This window comes from Lepisma saccharinum, chromosome 6, assembly GCF_977018435.1.
Source record: "Lepisma saccharinum chromosome 6, izLepSacc3.1, whole genome shotgun sequence".
Taxonomy (NCBI): domain Eukaryota; kingdom Metazoa; phylum Arthropoda; class Insecta; order Zygentoma; family Lepismatidae; genus Lepisma; species Lepisma saccharinum.
The window spans coordinates 16082385-16105317 of NC_139234.1; the positions used below are offsets into that span (position 1 = coordinate 16082385).

The 22933-nt window shown below is 37.8% G+C and overlaps 1 protein-coding gene across 1 annotated transcript in view; it reads left to right on the forward strand.

Annotated features, from left to right (window-relative positions):
- The first annotated feature begins 11244 nt into the window (after positions 1-11244).
- Positions 11245-22933, forward strand: part of LOC145989250 (putative ammonium transporter 1) — a 44444-nt gene continuing 32755 nt past the window's right edge. The window contains exons 1-2 of the mRNA XM_083124567.1: positions 11245-11352; positions 21216-21315. Coding sequence (XP_082980693.1) covers positions 21216-21315 — 100 coding nt within the window. The 5' untranslated portion in view covers positions 11245-11352. The remainder of the gene's footprint in view (positions 11353-21215; positions 21316-22933) is intronic.

Below are 22933 nucleotides of genomic sequence, written 5' to 3' on the forward strand. Positions count from 1 at the left end.
TTAATTTTAGTACTTCATAATCCTCTCGGGGGGGGGGGGATCAGGGTCCGGACCCCCGGCAAACTTGTTCTACGTATTATAGCGTAATATTTGCCAAGGAGACAGGTTTCATTGAATTACACAAAATAACGTTACTGGTTTACGTACGTACAATGTAAACGTCTAATGGAAAGCGATAAATACTTCCCAATTTGATGATGTAGTAAACGGATAGGTTTTATTTATATTTCATTCTGAACCCTTATTTTGCCGGCGATTTTGTAGCGCTTGAAACTTCATTGTTGTTTCTGCAGCAGACGATTTTCTTGGAGCACTTCTTGCGCCAAACACACTTGCTGCCGTCACCCATATTTTGCAATTGAACACGTCCAGTTGACGCATGCACACTTCCCTCTCGCTTGCGATCGTGTTTTGTCTTCACGAGCTATTTTGTTGTATCCCTCCGCGGTCTACTGTGGGTGGGGTTTAGAACGCCTCTAACTATCTGCACGAGGTGTCGCTACAGTGCAGGGACACTTTTACGTATTGCAAGGGTTTCGTTTTCCTCAAACAGTCTCAAAATAGGAAAACTGACTTTTACAGTGATGATGTTAATGTCAAGTACAATGAACTTTGCATTACCCCAACAAAACAGTTTTCCATAAGCTTGTGTGGTTAACGAGATAATTGCATGTGAAAATTACTGTTTTATGCCCAATTTACTTATTAAGCAGGGTCTTTTTTTAAATTTCTGCTTTGTAGGAATTACGCAGCCATATTTTCTGAAGGATAGACAACAAACCCCGAGATCCTATCTTTGCTCGTAACTGAAAAATCTGTTCAAAAGGAAACGTCTGCACTGCGCGTTTTCGTCGCGGTATGAAGGAGACTTAATGCCTATACTAATAAATACATAACATTTAATATTTTTACGATATCGACGGCTCGATAATTTAAAGTATAGATATATCGAAATTCTGCACATTCCTACTATCTCTGTTGTCGTTAAGAATCACTGGGCCGAGTAGTCAACCTGGCCGCGTGCCTTTGACATCAACATTATATCATGATGGATAAGGATTCCATCAATTTTTCTGTGCAAAGGCAGGAAAATTCCTCTAGCAATAAGCAAGCAAGCATATCGGCCCTGCACGCCGGTGGCAGTAAAAAATGGCAATTTTTTTGTGAAACTAGTTTCATCTTCATTTGGAAGTCAGCAGATGCGTACAGTGCACGCACGTAAATAGGCTATGTGAACCTATACCTGACATCACAAAGTAAATTTGGAGATTTGTGATTATGCGATCAGCACCACGCTCCGGCCAACTTTATCACAGAATTGCTCCCAAGTACCCATTTATCAGAGGTGGGTGAACCCAAGAGCCGCTCCATACAGGAGAAATAAGAGAAATTCCTGCCTGAAATCATCCAAACCGAGAATCGAACCTGTGTCTTCAGCGTGGCAGCCAGACGTTATGCTGACTGGACACCTTGATCCTATACATATTGTTGTAATTATATAACGAGGAGGAGAACGTAATTGTATTTAATGGGTATATACCGGGTGTCCCAGAAGTCTTTCCCTGATTACAAACTTTATTCATATCCGCTATATGCAATGTAGAGATGTGAAAGTGGTGCAAAAATGTTAGAAAACTAACCAAGTTTATTTGTTGCAGGTATGTTCGATCGATCCCCATAAATATGTACGTGCCCTAAATATTGTAAAATAAGATCCCTACAATGCATTATAATTCCAAAATATTTCCGAAATTCCATTTTGAAGTCGACATTAAAAAATTATCCGTCAAATATAACAAAATGCGCAATTAATATTTATTACATTTCATGCGATTGGACTAGTGGTACTACAGTGGCTGCTCTGTCGCGACGGAAGATAATTTCGTTCTTATGGGCTCAGCTCTCTTTCGGTAGTCATGGATATTTCTTCCTTCTTTTATTTTCCTACGTCTCCCTCTCTGTCTTTTGCCTCGTTCACTCTTAATTTGCTTCTCTCTTTCTCCCTTTTTTCTTTTTGTTTCGGTTTCCATCTTCCATTGTTTCTTTTAATCTATTTCTCGATAGTTACAGCTGTTTCTATTTCTCTCTCCGATTCCCCCTAACTATTTCGTTCCTTCCATCTGCCTTTATTCGTATTTTCTATATCTCCTACCTCTTCTCACTGCAGTATTTCTTTCTCAGTTTCTCGATAATTTAGCAATGGCATTATGACAGAGATCCTGTCTCGTCTCAATATTCTAAACTCCAGTCTCCAAGTGATAGAATAAAAAAAATGCTTTAAAAACTTCGGTATCAGTTCGTTACATCGGACACACTTTAAAATCGGATATTTTGTGTTTTGTATGGTTCGTACTTACCAATTGTGTATTGCGGAACATATTTGAAGGTGCCATTAAGGTTTTCACACGATTAGAAACATTTTTACACTAAAATAAGCAATTTCTCGAAGTGTTACGGAACGCACGTTATGGTGCGAGCCCCACAAACCATTCACGGATAGCCCCAAAAACCATTCCCGGATAGCCCCACGGACCATTCACAGAAGGTTAGGTTAGGTTCAGTTAGGTTAGGCAAACAGTTAAAAAACAACGTGGTTGAGTTTTCGCTTAATTTGAAGCAACGGGAATTGATTTCCGGCTGAAATAGATTGAAAAATGAAAGAAAATACCTAGAAGAACTTCGACAATGCTACAGAAACTGATTTTCTCCTGTAAATTTGAAGAAAAGTGTCTCCGATATAACGAACTGTTACCAAAACTTCCTAAAACTACAACAGTGGACAGTGGGTCGACCTGAACGCAAGACACGAAGAGAGAAAAGTTACAACACCGTAAAGGTGGCGGTGTTCTGTGAAAGTATTTCCGCTCAATTAATTTCATGTTATAATCAATTTGCATACAAGGAGACCTATAAAATATATTGCTCGCTTCGTTTCAGGGGTACATCAAATTTATACTTACTGCCTGAAATTTGTTCATTATTATAGATTATACAACGTACGGAAATGGCTGATAGCATGTGGAGGGGCTTTCAGAAAATTGGACAAGGTCACGAGACATGAAAGTGATGAGACGACAATCCCAAAGAATACCCATTGACACGCCAGGACTTCAACCTGGAAACTAAACCGAAAGTCTGCGATGTAGCAGTCTTTGGCGCTGTGAAGGTATCTGGGTTCCACTTAAGGCCAGGACATTGGTATTCTTTGTGAGTATCTCTACACGAGTTTCGTCTAATCATCGCACATCCTCATCGTCGCTATCAGCCAAAAGTGGCCGAAAAGCGACACAAGGTAAACAAACCTTGGACGAAAATCCCCGGGCAGCCTTTTCTTCCGTTCAGCTCGGACCATAAGGAAGCATGGTCCACTCTCCCCCTCCTCTCCTCGCGGGAGTACGGTGCACAGGAGTCGCGGGTTTTATACTATCTTTTTTTTACCGCGGTCATTGTTTGAGAGTACAACATCAGTCACATTTGATAGTCGATTACTTTCTGTATTTAACCTGGGCTTCGGCGATAGCGTAGGTAGCTTAGAATATTCGCGCCTGTGTGATGCCCTTGAATGCAATTATAACACAAACCCTTTTCTCTAACAAATCTCATTCTGTCCATCACCGAAAGGCTTTTAAAGTCTTTACACTTCTGTAGCCCATGATGCAGTTTACATTTTTGACAGGTATCATCAGACACTGCATGATACACACCTTTGAAGTGGGAGCTATTGTGAGATGGGGGGGGGCTGAAGCCCCCCAAAACGGTCTCAGCTCCCCACGTAGCCCCCTAGATTTTTGTACTACGGTAGATCCCATACAGCACAACATGGTTTCAGATATGTTACGGATACGTAACTCGTGAAACATTGTAACATTGCAGCAACATTGCGAAACATTACTGCGATGTTTCAGGTATGTTTCAGCAATGTAAAAGTGTCCGCGAATCTAACATAATATTCGTAATATTACAGAAACATGTCAGTGCAACATTACAGAAACCTGTCAATGTAACATTGCAGAAACATATCAGTGTAACATTACAGATACATTTCCGTAAGGTGTTGTGATATTTCAGCTACATTACAGTGATATAATTTTACATTACGGTTATATTGAATGGAATCAGTACTGTATTCACGAGTGCCGTATTTAAGAGGGCTTATTGGGGTTAAGCCCCTTTATTTCAAGTAGTGTAATTGGTACTATAGCTGGCGCGATAAATGAAGAGGTCTTCGACTGAATAGAAATACTTAAAACTAAGGCAAAATGTCTATAAAATTTCATTTCTACTGTGTAAAACCTACGATTTTTGTAAAAAAAGCTTCCGAGAAAAGATGACCCCCTCAAATTGATGTGGCTAAACTAGAATTTGCTAAAATTGCTGTTTATAAATTTGTTAAAAATATGGCTTTTCTCAATATTGTTTTAACTACACTTAAAACTAATCCAAGATGCTCTTTAGAGTTTTTTGATTATAGTGTGCTATTTTGTCTAATCCAAGATTTTTGTAAAAAAGCCCACGAGAAATTCCCGTAAAAAGTATAATTCTTCTGGAATTTCCCGTAAAAACAAAATTCTCGGGAATTTCCCGTTTTTTTCTAAGACCGAGTTTAGCTACATCTATAAAAAGCTGGATCTAACTATAATAGTTAATATTGTGAGAATATTTGAAGAGTACAGACGTGTTGTTCCAGTGCTCCTCAAATTATAGCTCTGTTTGGTTTGATATACTGAATTTCTTATTATTTATATTAAACATATTTCTAATATATTGAACAAGAATCTTATATTTTATATAAAAGAGTTTGATATTTGATACATCTAGTTGTAATTAGTTTATATTTAGAGTTTTGGCTTGCCGCTGTTGCAGTCTGTCTCTGTGTGTTATAGAAGATCAATACACATTAGGTCATTGCCAGTGCTGACATGCAATTGTGGTAGGTCACTGTTTTCTGTGGATCAATACTTATTCTACCTTCGTGCACGTAAGCCATTGGCATTACAATTTGTCATAGTTTTATTAAGTATAGAATTTTGATTTAAACCCCAAGAAATCTGATATTTGTATGAATTTGTATTTGTATTGAATTTTGAATTTTTTCCCGAGAAAATTTATATATAAATACCAGAGCTGAAAAAAATATTATAATTATAACTATTGTTTTTAAGTTATATTTTATCAATTATTATAAATTTAAAAGTGTTTTTTTCTAATAAATAGAATCTTATTGAATTTTAACTTGATTGTGAGTTTTGTGTTTTTCCCCGAGAAAATTTATATATAAATACCGAGAAACTTCTATTTAAATAATATCTTATAAAAATGACAACTTGTATAACTGACTTACCACTTGAACTGCTGTACAAGATTTTTGAGTATACAGTCGACGGAGGTGAGGATGTTGCGAGGCTCGTTGAGTTAAGCAAAATAGTACCTGAATTTCGTCTACCGTGCGAGATGATTTTTATGGACAATCTTCGCAAAATAAGCGATATGAAAAACTTGCAGAATCCCGATTCTCTTTTTCGAGCTGCAGGCAAAAAGTTGGCCGATAGGATGGACGAGCTTCATGAGGCGAGGGAAGAAAAAAGACCATATACGGATGATTGGTATGAGTCAAATGCGGAAACAGACAACATCATTACACAACTTATTGCATTGACTGAGGCGCGAACTTTTTTTCTAACCTGACATGATATATAAATAAAATACTATTACTAACAAGGAGTTAAATGGATTAACTTTTGCAGGCAACCAAATCTCATGAAATATTTAGGAGTAATATTAACAAATGAAAATTATATTAAAGAGGAAATAAAATAAAAAGTATGCTTAATTCAGGAAATGCATGTTACTTCTCTCTAAGAAACTAAAAGTTAAAATATACAAAACAGTAATTCTGCCTGTAGTATTATATGGATGTGAAACTTGGTCGAACATAAATTGAGAGTATTTGAAAATAAGATTCTTAGGAAAATATTTGGACCTAAAAGGGATGAGAATACAGGTTAGTGGAGAAGGTTACATAATTTAGAACTACATAATTTATATTTATGTCCAGATATTATTAGAACAATTAAATAAAGAAGACTTAGGTGGACAGGCTATGTGGTACAAAGCCCGAATAGGAGAGGAAAGAGGAGTTTACAGGATTTTTGTTGGGAGGCTTGATGGTAAGAGGCCTAGAAGAAGATAGATCTAAAGGAAATTGCTAGGGATGGTTAAGAATATATAAATGGATAGCTGGAAGGCCTGTGTTGCTGCAGGCATGAACCTTCGGGTTTAAGAAGGCTAGAGAGTTAGTTAGTTAGTTATGAAATCACATGTAACTATAAAAAAAATACAATCCCTGGCATAGAATAATTTTTTTTAAAAATGAAATTTATTTCTACATAATAAACCTTAACCTATAGCATTATACATTTTTTATTATGTAGTATTTAAATGAAATAGACTTAAATAAGAATTGGGAAGCACGTACATAGTAGAATAGAATCAACAGGTATAAACTAAGAAAAAAATAAGCAAGGGTTCACATAACCTAATAGAAATAGATTTGATTTGATTTGATTTAGTTTATTTTACTTCGCGTTTTGTGCCTCTTGGCTAATTTGCGAAGATGGAGATGAGTGATGAAATGATGAAATTGATGAATGGACATTCACAAACAACCAAGCCCGACCGGGATTCGAACCCGGGACCCTTGGCGTCGCAGCGCGATGTGCTAACCACTCGGCCACAGGGTCGGGCTAATAGAAATAGACTTAGATGGTTAAAAAACAGCATGTTTAGAAGTAACAAAAAAGAGATTACTTGAAAAGTAAAATTAACGCAATTGAAATAAAAGTATTAGAGGTGCAAATGAATTTAGAAAGGGGTAGCAACCTAAAGTAAACTTGATGAAAAATGGCTGACTATTTTAAATAGATGGAAGAATTGCTTTAATGACTTTTTAAATGTTCATGTAGGAGATAAATCACAAATAAATGAAGCAGAACCTATAGTCCCAGAAACTAACTTGATTGAAGTTAAAGATGCTAAAAAGATAAATTATTCGAATTTGAAATACCTAAGAATCTTGTTAATATGTCTGACAAATGTACAATTTATGAAAGGTTATAAAACAAAGATGCATCATATTTATTGCTTTTTAATTTTGCTTTAGAATATGCTGTTAGGAAGGTAAAAAATTAACGAAGTAATGTGACTTAACTGTTTAGCATATGCAGATGATGTAAATATAATTAAGAATAATGCTAAAATATTTGTTAAAGCAAGTAAGAAAGTTAGTAAAGAGAAAAGTACAAGTCGAAACTAACTTGTTTAATCTAGTTTTTAAATTTAAGTAATACTTACAAATGAAAATGATATTAAAGAAGAAATGAAAAAAGAAAGCTTAATGCATGTTATTTTTCTCTTCATAAAGTTTTGTATTTTTGTTTAATATCTAAGAAACTAAAAGTTGAAATATACAAAACAGTAATTTTGCCTATGGATGCGAAAACTTGATCCCTTGCATTGACATTGAGAGTATTTGAAAATAAGATTCTTAGGAAAATATTTTAGCCTAAAAGGGATGTAGAAACAAGTGAATGGTGAAGGTTACATAATTTAGAAGTACATAATTTATGTTAGTTTCCAAATATTATTAGATTGATGATTAAATCATGAAGACCTAGGTGGGAACGAATGAGAAAGGAATAAAGGAGATTTTTACAGGAATCTTGTTGGGAAACCTGATGGTAAAGGACCAAAACGGAGATGGAGATGGAACTAAAAGAAATCTGTAAAGATTGGAATAGAATATATATAAATTTTGCTCAGGATAAGTACAAATTGAACTGTAACCACGAATTTTCAGAATCAAGAGTGCTAGAGAATTAATTAATTAATTAATATTTAATGTAATAAAGGTAGTAATATAGTATTCTTATTGAGAAGAGAATTTCTACAAAACTTATTTTCCTTGTACGTTTACCAATAGCAGTTACATTTGACATGTTTGACTAATCGCGAATCAACGTACGGAAGCCGTTGGAAGCAGTTTGAAGACTGAAATGGCTATGGAAGGACACTTATTATAATGCTAATATTTTAATATAATGTTTTAGAAATTGCTTTTCGATAATGTTTAGTATTTAATTTAATCTGTTGTTAGATAAAATACATAATTATTAGAATTTAAGGATAGAAAATATGAACAGCGAATGAATGATACGTTTGACTAATCGTGAAGATCAGTATCACAGTACGTTTTTATCGTTCTTATATAAACGTTGAAACGTTTAAGAACGTATAAGAACGTACTGTTTGACTCATACCAATCATCCGTATATGGTCTTTTTTCTTCCCTCGCCTCATGAAGCTCGTCCATCCTATCGGCCAACTTTTTGCCTGCAGCTCGAAAAAGAGAATCGGGATTCTGCAAGTTTTTCATATCGCTTATTTTGCGAAGATTGTCCATAAAAATCATCTTGCACGGTAGACGAAATTCAGGTACTATTTTGCTTAACTCAACGAGCCTCGCAACATCCTCACCTCCGTCGACTGTATACTCAAAAATCTTGTACAGCAGTTCAAGTGGTAAGTCAGTTATACAAGTTGTCATTTTTATAAGATATTATTTAAATAGAAGTTTCTCGGTATTTATATATAAATTTTCTCGGGGAAAAACACAAAACTCACAATCAAGTTAAAATTCAATAAGATTCTATTTATTAGAAAAAAAACACTTTTAAATTTATAATAATTGATAAAATATAACTTAAAAACAATAGTTATAATTATAATATTCTTTTTTCAGCTCTGGTATTTATATATAAATTTTCTCGGGAAAAAATTCAAAATTCAATACAAATACAAATTCATACAAATATCAGATTTCTTGGGGTTTAAATCAAAATTCTATACTTAATAAAACTATGACAAATTGTAATGCCAATGGCTTACGTGCACGAAGGTAGAATAAGTATTGATCCACAGAAAACAGTGACCTACCACAATTGCATGTCAGCACTGGCAATGACCTAATGTGTATTGATCTTCTATAACACACAGAGACAGACTGCAACAGCGGCAAGCCAAAACTCTAAATATAAACTAATTACAACTAGATGTATCAAATATCAAACTCTTTTATATAAAATATAAGATTCTTGTTCAATATATTAGAAATATGTTTAATATAAATAATAAGAAATTCAGTATATCAAACCAAACAGAGCTATAATATGAGGAGCACTGGAACAACACGTCTGTACTCTTCAAATATTCTCACAATATTAACTATTATAGTTAGATCCAGCTTTTTATAGATGTAGCTAAACTCGGTCTGAGAAAAAAAAACTGGAATTTCCCGTGGAATTATATTTTTTACGGGAAATTCCCGAGAATTTTGTTTTTACGGGAAATTCCAGAAGAATTATACTTTTTACGGGAATTTCCCGTGGGCTTTTTTACAAAAATCTTGGATTAGACAAAATAGCACACTATAATGAAAAAACTCTAAAGAGCATCTTGGATTAGTTTTAAGTGTAGTTAAAACAATATTGAGAAAAGCCATATTTTTAACAAATTTATAAACAGCAATTTTAGCAAATTCTGGTTTAGCCACATCAATTTGAGGGGGTCATCTTTTCTCGGAAGCTTTTTTTTACAAAAATCGTAGGTTTTACACAGTAGAAATGAAATTTTATAGACATTTTGCCTTAGTTTTAAGTATTTCTATTCAGTCGAAGATCTCTTCATTTATCGCACCAGCTATAGTACCAATTACACTACTATTTCAATATTTATTTGTAAATCATTTCCTAAAAATAAAATTCACAATGTTTGAAACCTAATTAGGAATGATATTTAATTATATTTATTTTACCTCTCCTCAAATTACCACGTATCTCAATTGCTACAATTATTCTCAAGGGGGGGTGCATAAAAATACGAAGAATTTCAGGCTGGCGCCGTCACTGTATACGGCACGTGTATAATCCATGGCTGTCTCTGTTCAACACGAGGATATCCTGGCAGATAAGGAAATAGTCCTCCCTGACTAAGCGTTCGATTGAAAAAGGAAACAAAGTCTTCCAACAATGTGCCGTGCCTTGAACTTCCAGTGCAGTAGTTGTAACTAAGCATGAATTTAACACTTCAGTGCAGCACACGCGTTTACGCATGGATAATATTGCGTAGGTGTACATATGTAGCAACTTCCCTGACAAGCTATTAGTCACTCGTAGAATTTGTACCACTTTAATTTTCCAAATTTTCCTCATTCGTTCAAAAGTTTACGATTCTCCCAAAACTGAAGAGATAGAACCTATTTACTTCAACGAAGTATTTCCAATCAGATTTAGCCGGGCCCCGTGGCGGAGTGGTTATGGATGTTTGTGAGCCTCCATTCATCAATTTCATCATATCACTCATCCCCATCTTCGCTAATTAGCCGAAATGAGGCACAAAAAGCGAGGGAAAATAAAGCTCTCTGGATCACCCAGCCTCTAATAAATGTCGTGTGAGCGTGGTGCTGATCACAAATGCTCGATATGTGAGTGTGTTGGGCCCTTCCTGCATATCCGTTCCATACGCCATCAATGTGAGAGGAGTATACACAAATTTACCTTTTATTTAGTGTTAAATAGCTGCCTAAAATTTGCAATTCCATATAGAAACCAGTCTCCGTTGCGATTAGCCAAAAGTGGCAGAAAAGCGACGCTAAATTACAAAAATTGAAATCGAAAATAGAGAAATATATCTTTTCAATTTCGTTCAAGGAAATTGTTGAATATTAGTATAGTAGGTATTAAGTATTTGTTGAATCGAGCTGCCTGCCACCTGTAGGAGATTTCTCAGAATTTTTGTCCCGATCATAACCTTAAATTTTTCATCCCATAATGAATCATGCTCAACCTTTGGTAATAATGATGTTCATGAAATTGCTATTTAATTTAGAAAACTAAATGAAACTATGAATTAATGATTCGCTGTAGATCATCGAACTAGCTTCACAAAAGTTTGTTGTGAGACTGCGGGACCCATTTCTCAACAACAATTCATCGCCCACTTTTGTGCAAAGGCAATTTTGTTTGTGTTTCCCACGAAGGTCATCCATTTCGCAACGACCGTCTGTTGTTTTTCGCGTGAGCTGCAGTTCCCCTGCAATGAATGAGGTAATTGGATACTCGCGGGACGTCACACGAATAGGTATAAGGAACTTCTCCTACCTTGGTTCACGTACGTCACGGTCACGTGACGGCTGCTTCAGAATCGCTCGCGAATTTTGAGGTTTGGCAGTTCACCGGTAACGCGTATTGTAGTGACAGGTGTTGCTGAGGTGCTGTGATATAGGAAACGTTGCCCGCGGTGAGTGAAAACAGGAAACAGTTTGATATAACTCCTCCTTACGCACAAATTGGTTAAACGCAGCGTTAACGTTACAGTTTGAAAAGCAAGACGAGACCGAGAAGGAAACAGACATGTAGATTTAATCGTTTTAAGTCCACTTTATGCATAGACAGTCTAATCGGGACTGGACCTACAGTTTATAGTGGGATCCGAACGACTGTGCAATATGCCTCCACCAGGTATCGAGCCCGTGATCCCTTGATTACAAGGCGGGGCAGCACGAAAATTTGGAATCGATGCAAGACAAGATATTTACTGTCTCCGTTCTGTTCTAGACTTTAGCAAACTAGAATTTTTACATATACACATGACATAGATATGTATACATATAAGGCGTTGCGAATACGAAAGGCGAACTCAACAAACGTACATTGTAAGGGAAATGCGTTTCAAGTTGTCAGGCACAGTGCAAACTCCACAAAAACGTGGTAAGAGTAGATCGGAAAGTTTCCTGCGTGATTTCCAAAGTTTTTTTGTTGAGTTTCCCCCGTGCCTCTCGACTTGAAACACATTTTCCTCAAAATGTACTTTTGTTGAGTTCGCCCTTCGTATCCGCAACGCCTCATATAATAAATGTCTAGTTTTATGACTATTTAGGCTAATCGCGACAGTGAAGCTGAAAGTTGATTAGATACAATTTATCAAAATACACTAAAAAAGAAATACCCATGCCATGGTCGGGGTTCAAACTCTGCTCAAGTGGAGAAGACGTGAGGCGGCCATCCGGCGCACAACACGTACGAGGCCGCAAATATTTCTTCTAATACAGATTTGCTAAAACTTTGTATCTTTTTCATGTGAGCCGTAGCTAATGATTTCTACCCCAGGAGGCAGTACGGCATGCATTATCTCCCTCTGCTTGAAGCAAACATTATCCTTTATTTTACCCTCTTTTGCAACATTTCCGCCCAAAATGGAACTCCGTAGCAAAAATTACATACTCCGATGTAGCAAAGCAGACTTACTAAAACATAATTGTTGTAAGAAAAAATGTTCGAAATGAGCTTCTTGTGTACCTTTTACCTTGTGTCGCTTTTCGGCCACTTTTGGCTGATAGCGACGATGAGGATGTGCGATGATTAGACGAAACTCGTGTAGAGATACTCACAAAGAATACCAATGTCCTGACCTTAAGTGGAACCCAGATACCTTCACAGCGCCAAAGACTGCTACATGGCAGACTTTCGGTCTAGTTTCCTGGTTGAAGTCCTGGTGTGTCAATGGGTATTCTTTGGGATTGTAGTCTCATCACTTTCATGTCTCGTGACCTTGTCCAATTTTCTGAAAGCCCCTCCACATGCTATCAGCCATTTCCGTACGTTGTATAATCTTTAATAATGAACAAATTTCAGGCAGTAACTATAAATTTGATGTCCCCCTGAAACGAAGCGAGCAATATATTTTATAGGTCTCCTTGTATGCAAATTGATTATAACATGAAATTAATTGAGCGGAAATACTTTCACAGAACACCGCGACATTTAGGGTGTTGTAACTTTTCTCTCTTCGTGTCTTGCGTTCAGGCCGACCCACTGTCCACTGTTCTAGTTTTAGGAAGTTTTGGTAACAGTTCGTTATATCGGAGACACTTTTCTTCAAATTTACAGGAGAAACTACTTACGGAAATCAGTTTCTGTAGCAATGTCGAAGTTCTTCTAGGTATTTTCTTTCATTTTTCAATCTATTTCAGCAGGAAATCAATTCCCGTTGCTTCAAATTAAGCGAAAACTCAACCACGTCGTTTTTTTAACTATTTGCCTAACCTAACTGAACCTAACCTAACCTTCTGTGAATGGTCCTTGGGGCTATCCGGGAATGGTTTTTGGGGCTATCCGTGAATGGTTTGTGGGGCTCGCACCATAACGTGCGTTCCGTAACACTTCGAGAAATTGCTTATTTTAGTGTAAAAATGTTTCTAATCGTGTGAAAACCTTAATGGCACCTTCCAATATGTTCCGCAATACACAATTGGTAAGTACGAACCATACAAAACACAAAATATCCGATTTTAAAGTGTCCGATGTAACGAACTGATACCGAAGTTTTTAAAGCATTTTTTTATTCTATCACTTGGAGACTGGAGTTTAGAAATTGAGACGAGACACGATCTCTGTCATAATGCCATTGCTAAATTATCGAGAAACTGAGAAAGAAATACTGCAGTGAGAAGAGGTAGGAGATATAGAAAATACGAATAAAGGCAGATGGAAGGAACGAAATAGTTAGGGGGAATCGGAGAGAGAAATAGAAACAGCTGTAACCAGCGAGAAATAGATTAAAAGAAACAATGGAAGATGGAAACCGATACAAAAAGAAAAAAGGGAGAAAGAGAGAAGCAAATTAAGAGTGAACGAGGCAAAAGACAGAGAGGGAGACGTAGGAAAATAAAAGAAGGAAGAAATATCCATGACTACCGAAAGAGAGCTGAGCCCATAAGAACGAAATTATCTTCCGTCGCGACAGAGCAGCCACTGTAGTACCACTAGTCCAATGGCATGAAATGTAATAAATATTAATTGCGCATTTTGTTATATTTGACGGATAACTTTTTAATGTCGACTTTAAAGTTGAATTTGGGAAATGTTTTTGAATTATAATGCATTGTATGGATCTTATTTTACAATATTTAGGGTATGTACATATTTATGGGAAATCGATCGAATATACCTGCAACAAATCAACTTTGTTAGTTTTCCAACATTTTGGCACCACTTTCACATCTCTACATTGCATATAGCGGATATGAATAAGTTTGTAATCAGGGAAAGACTTCTGGGACACCCGGTATATACCCATTAAATACAATTACGTTCTCCTCTTCGTTATATAATTACAACAATATGTATAGGATCAAGGTGTCCAGTCAGTATAACGTCTGGCTGCCACGCTGAAGACACAGGTTCGATTCTCGGTTTGGATGATTTTAGGCAGGAATTTCTCTTATTTCTCCTGTATGGAGCGGCTCTTGGGTTCACCCACCTCTGATAAATGGGTACTTGGGAGCAATTCTGTGATAAAGTTGGCCGGAGCGTGGTGCTGATCGCATAATCACAAATCTCCAAATTTACTTTGTGATGTCAGGTATAGGTTCACATAGCCTATTTACGTGCGTGCACTGTACGCATCTGCTGACTTCCAAATGAAGATGAAACTAGTTTCACAAAAAAATTGCCATTTTTTACTGCCACCGGCGTGCAAGGCCGATATGCTTGCTTGCTTATTGCTAGAGGAATTTTCCTGCCTTTGCACAGAAAAATTGATGGAATCCTCATCCATCATGATATAATGTTGATGTCAAAGGCACGCGGCCAGGTTGACTACTCGGCCCAGTGATTCTTAACGACAACAGAGATAGTTGGAATGTGCAGAATTTCGATATATCTATACTTTAAATTATCGAGCCGTCGATATCGTAAAAATATTAAGTGTTATTGTATTTATTAGTATAGGCATTAAGAGTTCTTGTAGTCGAAAGTCGGACATTCTTACTTTTGGTGTAATCGGCGCTCTGCCCCAATGGAGTCCTAAAATGTTGATATGATTCGTATCTGGCAATGGAAGCGGTACTTGTATACAAGTCGTGTCCGTTTAGATATCCAGAACATGTTTACAATGAACCTTGATGAGCCGACAACGTGTCGTCCATTGAAAAAGCCGATTGGCTGGTCCTGGTGGTAAGATGGCTGTTCTACCAAGGAATTTAGTTTACTGTTTTCGAAAACCATGTTTTGCTTTAAGACAACTTTATGCACAGTTTGGCTAATCGGGAGTGCGCCTACTGGGATTCGAATTACTCTGTGCCTTCACTGGGTATCTAACTCTGGACCTCCTTGATTACAAGTCGATGACGTTACCGGGGAGATCCCGGATGTACAGGGTAATTCAAAATGAATGGTGCAACTTTACACACTTATTATGACGTTACTATTTATGATAGACAATCAGACAAGGCATCAATATAAAGAAAAGCTCTGGAAGTTTTACTCACATGACTCATATTATAAAGATTCAACATGGGAACCACGTGTAACCAGGTTGTCAACAGTTTCGAAGGTAGCTACTAACAATTCGCAGTTGTAACTTTGGCAAATCTTTCGGAAGGGTGAAACATATGCACTGCGTCATCGCACTGCCCCAATGATATATGTAGGAGAAGGTTTCTACATATTGAAGTCCGTATGTGCACATATCAGAATATGCAATTCCCACAGTTGGTGGGGGGGGGGGCGAAACTAAAATCTACTTGGGGGAATAAAAGTTGCGGAGTGGATAAGGTAATCAAAGTATCCAGGTTCGATCTCCCAGAACCACATTAAATAACTTATAGGATACCACTTTCAAGTGTAGGTCAGGTGCGATTAGACTATCTCAGCATGAAGTGAGATTAGGAGTAAAAGATCGTTTGATATTATAAAGCTCTTTCACGTCGTATAGACATAGAGGACAACGACTTTTCTTAGTAACATTTTGCTATTTCAGGTCTTGTTTCGAAACCTAAGAGACCTAAAACAGTATTTTCTATCTATTTATGGTGCACAGGTTCATGGTAGCCACCACAGATTGAAAGTAATATGATATCGAGAAAGGTTTTGCCAGCAGAGACAGCGAAAAATGTTGTTACAGAATTGAACCAATCCTCCTTAAATGATGCAAATCCTCCCTTTATTATGTTGCTCTTCTATTTTAATTTTTTGTATTAATTAATGATTTTTATACCTTTTGTCTCGTGAGTGTAAAATTACCTAACGTGCCAGCCATAACGGAATGTAAATTATAAGAATTTTAGAGTGTATTTGAATAACAACGAACATTTTCTCCTGACTACAAATACAGTAGAGCGTCGATTATCCGAAGTAATTGGGGGACATGGGTGTTCGGAAAACTGGTTTGTTCGGATAATCGAACTGTACATGTTTATTTGCCAAAAAGAAGTACTGTACAGTAAATTTATTCATAAAAACAGGCATCTCTTTAAGTATTACAAAGTAACGTACAAAGGCAACTTTAGTAGGAATATATAGTATGTGGTACAGTTTATTAAACAAAAATATGTACATATTACATACGCATTTTGCATGAACAATACATACACCGACAGAAGTGTGCTGATTGTTGAAACACAGCGACTGGCGGCTTGGCCGGTCAGCAGCGCCTTATGAAGGCCCCATTAGAAGCAATGTTCCGCCAGCGGTGGCTCAGTGCGGCGACTACTGTGGGAAACTTGGTTTGGGAGTGAGGGGGATGATGGACGGTAGGGTGGGAGAGTAACAGGTGCGAGCGAGTACACAGTTCGGTTAAGCGGTCGTTGGGTTGACCGACGTTCGGATAATCGACGCTCTATTGTATTACATTTTAGGGAAGGAATATGCAACCATAAAATTGTCAACACATGGAATATTTCAAACCTAATTCTATGAAGATTTCTTATGTAAAAATATAACATAATTTAAAATAACTCTTTCTACTCTTCCACTTTTCAAATAATGCTGCAAAGTAAAACTATTCTTATGGCTACCATAGTAAGATATAATGTTAAACATAAAAATATTTTTACAGTTACTAATTGCACTCCATTAATCAATCGTATTAGTGCTCTGCCATCTACCGACCTCAAACTTCAATAAACCTCTTCATTGGATTCAGAACATAACCATATATTGCTTTCTAAATGTCTTTTACACACACACACACACACACACACACACACACACGTACATACATATACAAAGTGTCTCTGTACAACATTGACAAAATTTCTCAGCGTGTAGAGGGCGGAGTGGTTAGCACAACGCGCTACGACGCTATGGGCTCTCGGATTCCAATCCCGGCCTGGACATGTTGTTCTTTGTGAGTGCCCTTCATAAATTTCATCATATCATCACTTATCTCCATCTTTACGATTGCCAAACGATCGTAGTTTTCAGGCCTAGTTTCAAGCCACAAGCCCATGAAAAACTGCATTTTCTATCCATGCAACCATACAACACAGATTCATGGTTACCCTTGGCATTCGTTTTTTATCGACAAAACTCTTGACCACTCAAGGGATTGGCTAACCTCCGGAGCATGAAAACTTCTAGTCAAAATGTATCTAATGCAAATGCATAAAACAGGGAATTCTATATAATTCGTGTATGGACATACCATACACGATTTAAAATGGGAATGGATAACAGCAGCTACTTCGGCCTGCTGCCTCTGTGTCTGCTGATATGAAACTGTCTTCCTATCATATTATCGCTTTTAGCATGTTATCAGACAGAAAAATAGTGTCCGTCATGCCTCTGCATGCATACAAAATAAAATAAAAATGGTGTTCTTGGAGGGCTTGGGGCTTCGAAACAAGGCCTTAACGAACAAAACGTTACGAAGAAAACTTGTTTTTTCGTTTCCGATCAGATGCCAATTCAGCTGTTCCTATCCCCCTCTCAACCATGAGTTCAACCCGATTACGATACTCAGGAAGTAGACATGAAAGAACTTCGTTCAAAATTGCGGAAAGCGAGAAAATCTTCTGTTTTATTCACACTGCCTTCCCAGAGTTTTCGATCCTTTGATTTTCTTCTCTTCGTGTACTCATTAACCGCGATAATTATGCCTAGAGCGATCTCGGTTTTCCCTGACGTATCGCGAAGGTGTAGCGAACCTACATATTGTAGTCACAGCTGCCACAGAGGAGAAAGATGCTTTGCAAGACGCAACTAACGGTAAAAGAGGACCAGGAAAACTGCAGTCAGTGTTGCAAGGTATATTACGACTATATCACTATAATTCACAAAGTCTATAAGACTGCTAGGCTATGTTTCCTAAATTGTGCGCTGCTGTTACTTTTTTAAGATACCATCGCAAATGTTGGGGAAATAACTCATAAGAGAGACAATGAAGTGTGAAAACTTATAAAAAATAACTTTTCCATTATACCTTATATCACTAACAAGAATATACTGTAAAAAAAAAGAAGGTATTGACTGCACAGAAAGGAATGTGACAATTTACTTAGGTATGCTTTCTTTTCATGAGATGTGAAGATCTTGAAAGTTTTGTTTGTCATGTTATGTCCAAGTTTAATACGATATGTAAAGAAAAATAAAAAAAGTGAGTGCGGCGAAGCCTAAAGTGCAAATTACTTTGAAGTAAGCGAAAAATGAATTCCATTTGTAGCGAAAACAACACCATGTGAAAGTTTTAATAAATAAATAACCTAATTAAACTAAATTACATACTTTAGGCCAGATTGTTTTATAACGTTTTACGCAACTCAATATTTTCATAAACTTTTCCCTACCGGACTTCCACGCGGAGGACCTGGGTTCGATTCCCGGTGTGGGTGATCTAAGGTCGAATTTTTCCAGCCTTGTCACCGCATATAGACTCCGGGGCTCACCCATCCTCAAATCAATGGATAACTTGGGGGGGGGGGTAAAGGCTGCCGGAGCGTGGTGCTGATCACATCACCTCCAAACTGGTCTGCATCCAGATTGTGTGGAGCCCTACCCTCCACATCCCCTAAATTTGACTTCATGGCACGGTGCTATATATATGCACAGGTTGCTAAATTTTAGTAAAAATCTCCAGTTTGAGATAAATATCCATGGAAGTAGCAACACTGATAGTGACCAGTGGGACAATGTGAATTTTCCGCATAGGGAAATCCCCGGGAAAGAACTGACAAGACGGTTAGAAACTGAAGGGAAAGCCTCTGCATTTGACTCTCGAAGAAGAAGCGCCCACCACTTGCTCTTACGTCACGATGGGAATGAAAAAAACAGTGTTAGCTCCTCCCTGTCACGGTCTTGTTCAGCTCCGTAGGTAGAGAGCTGTCAGGGAACTAGACTGCTGCTGCCACAAGCGCTGTGCACGAGACCAATTTGAGCTTCGTTTGCGGCAACAAGGAAAACCTACTTTCTTGTCAATTGAAAAATACCGGGTGTCCTAGAAGTCTTTCCCTGATTAAAAACTTTATTCATATCCGCTATATGCAATGTAGAGATGTGAAAGTGGTGCCAAAATGTTGGAAAACTAATCAAGTTTATTTGTTGCAGGTTTCAGTAATGTGGCTGTAGTGTAGCAGTGTCAGTGCCAAGGAATCCGGAATTAATGCTCTTGACATCGGGTGGCATCTTTCCATACAATGTTTCTTGGACTTGACAGGATTTGGGAATGAAGATAAATTCCATTTTTTAAATGCCAACTTATTGATAGCAGATATTCTAGACGAAATAATTCTGTACATTTGAAAGTTCCTCTGCACTGTTATTGGTGACCGGGTCTCGTGATACCAGAGGACATGCTAAGCTTTTTCCTGATTTGTGAACATTTCCGGTTTTCTGGGCACTGACACTGCTACACTACAGCCACGTTACTCAAACCTGCAACAAGAAAACTTGGTTACTTTTCTAACATTTTGGCACCACTTTCACATCTCTACCTTGCATATAGCGGATATGAATAAAGTTTGTAATCGGGGAAAGAGTTCTGGGACACCCGGTATTGCTAAAAAGTCGATATGTTAAAAAATGCCTCTGGTGAGACTGTATTTTAAATTAAATTAGTACTGCACTGCGACAGCACACTGTTTATATTTTATCTTATTTCTCGTCTTCTGCCTAGATGAAACTGATAACGGGACACCCATAATGAAACAAGATTGCCCAGGCCTGGGAACAATGGTATTACACTCTGTCCCGGTAATGTATGGAGCAAGCGCACGAGAACAAGTCTTCTGCGCAAGTAAGTGACACGAGACAGCTCGACCAATGAACGCATGAGAGGGAAAGAGATTGCATCTACCAGCCGTATGCAGCAGCTCGCAATTTCTCCCCTTCTCTAGTTATGCGCGACATTGCTCCACAGATTACTGGGACAGACTGTAGATGAAATCCATGTCCATAATGGAACACCTATTCCCAGGCCAGAGAACAATTACACTCATTATAACATCATAGCATTATTTCATAATAAAATATTATGCGACGCAAACAGTAGTATCGTTGCATGTGTCAGATAAACTTTATTAGCGCCTTGACCTTATGGTAAGTTCACATCTAATGTCGGTTCCGGATTCGAGCTCTGGATCGGGCATGTAAAACTATGAAGAAAATATTTTTTCACGTTGATTTTCGAGTGGGCCACAACCACCATTGCCCCTCCCTCACTTTAGGTCAACATTTAGTAGTTGCTCCAACTCGAGGCAGAAAAAAATAAGAATGAAAAATGTTCCTCCTTGATGTCGTTAATCCGCCACTGGATAAGGCAAAGGTAGAGAAATTACTTTCAATTTGCCACAGTTTGGCGACACTAAAGGGGGCAGGGTGGGTCAGAGTCCTTTGGAAGATAGATTGTCCACACCATTGCCCGCAGTTTTCAGCAACAGTGTTCTCTATTAACTTTCGAACACATCAGAATTCGCCGCCAAGCGCTGCATAACTTGTTTTGTTTGTATTCTCGTACGTTTTTCGAGACAGGGGACCAAGACATGTTCTTGGACAGACTGGGACGAGAACGAGACACATGTTTACAAATCGAAACGAGACAGAGAACGTGATAGGCATTTAAATCTCTAGATGAGACATGTCTTATTACAAGTCTTGTCACATCTCGATATTATCCCTAACAGTTAATGTCATTACTTGACAAAAGCAACTCGGTTAGTCACGCATTTTAATAAGTAAGTAGGTTAAATAAAGTAACTTTTTACTTCCAAACACTGTTAAGTAGTTAGTAATGATATGATCGGGTCTCCAGATAAATCTTAGCGCGGTTTAATGTTACATCGCATTGTTTCATGATAATGTTGTATTGATAGATTCCTTCTCTTTCAGATGAACAGCATGGAAGTCAGGAATTTGTCTCTGGAGTTGCATCAACTGAGAAAAAATGTCGATGACGTATTTCTATTGACCAATGGGATGATCGTTATGCGTAAGTATATTACCTCTTTTAGAACATGTTAGCAATGAAACTGTTTGTCAACGAACGTGGGAAATTTTCTCATGTGCCAGACATGCATGCAACAGATCGTAACCTTTTCTAGACGCATCTCAGTCATAGTTGTAGACCAGTGGTTTGCAATTAACATATATCTTGCGCAAACATATAGTGCAAGTTTAATATACAGATATCTACTTTTTCACATTGTTGCAGATATTATTGATTATTGTTCATTTTAATCGAGAAGCCGCGGTAGCTCAGTCGTTAGCTCAGCCGTTAAGGCGTCTGACTACCATGCGAGAGACCAGAGTTCGATCCCCGGCGGGAGACTTTTTCAACCTGTTCAAGCGGCTCCGGCGCCCACCCGCGTCGTATAAAGTGGGTACCTGGAGGGAACTCTGGGGGGTAAAGGCGGCCAGGGGCGTGGTGCTGATCACATCATCCCCCCAGCTCGCAAGATTAAGAAAGTTTGGGGCCCTAACCCCACACTACCTATACGCCTTCATGGCGTGGTGCAAAGCACAGGGGAGCACTTTGTTTCCTTACTTTGTTTATTTCAATCACATTGTAAGAGCTGATATAGAAACGCTCGTCCGAACGTTGCATGTTACCGCTTTGGGTTCAAATTAGATTGTATTTTCCGAACTTGTGCTGTTTGAAGCTACCATGCACCCACACTGTTTGCAACTAGGAGATTTTGCAACACAAACTTGCCTTCCACTCCTGCCTTCGTGGAAAACATCATCGCACGGAAAGCAACTTTAGGTACGCCATAACAAACTTTGCAGTCTTCACGCGAGGACTTAAGGAACGGCCATTTGCCATAAGTCGTTTATCGCATTTTGGAACGCGCCCATCTTGATCTATTGTGCTGTCCTTGAAGGCACATTTCAATCTGGGCTTAATTTTAAATAATGGAATTTCATTTCAGCTAAAATAAAGTATTAGGAGTATATCTTTACATAGCGAGTTTCAATTAAGAATGTTTGTTTTATTCAAGGCCTATCTTTCATATAGTTATTGTTAAGGGCTTGTCCTCTTATATTTTGGCTGGTGAAAATAGCCTTAGTGCCGAGACAACATTTTAATTTCAATCAATCAACGATAAGTTCACTTTCACAATTTTATGCCACTGCCCAAGTTCCATATGTTCTAATGGTCTATTTGACTGCATCCTATAGAACTGAAGATATAGGTTTGTTTTGAATATTGAAAGGATCTTATTTATTTTTCTTGCTTTCGTGTGTTTCTCACATCGCAGACGCTCATGTTGAATAGCAAGTACTTAGCCCTGACATCTTTAGAAATACAGCCAACGCTCTTTTTAGGGGAGAAAATGTTGCTGATAAGAAATTCAGGTCCCGTTTGAGGACAGTACCTTTTTTTCTACTTGGGATTTTCTTGTCAGTTTTTTACCCCCCACAATCCTAGTTGGTTGTGACCTCAACAACAATCTTCGCATTAAACAGAACACCTATTTTTCTGTCTATTTCTGACGGGGTGTAAAGGATGGCCTGCTCTCAAGTCACCTCACCTCCACATAGTGCACACTAGACTGCATTTTTCAGGCTGACGAGGTTATGGCACCTGGATCAAGAAGCTAGTATAA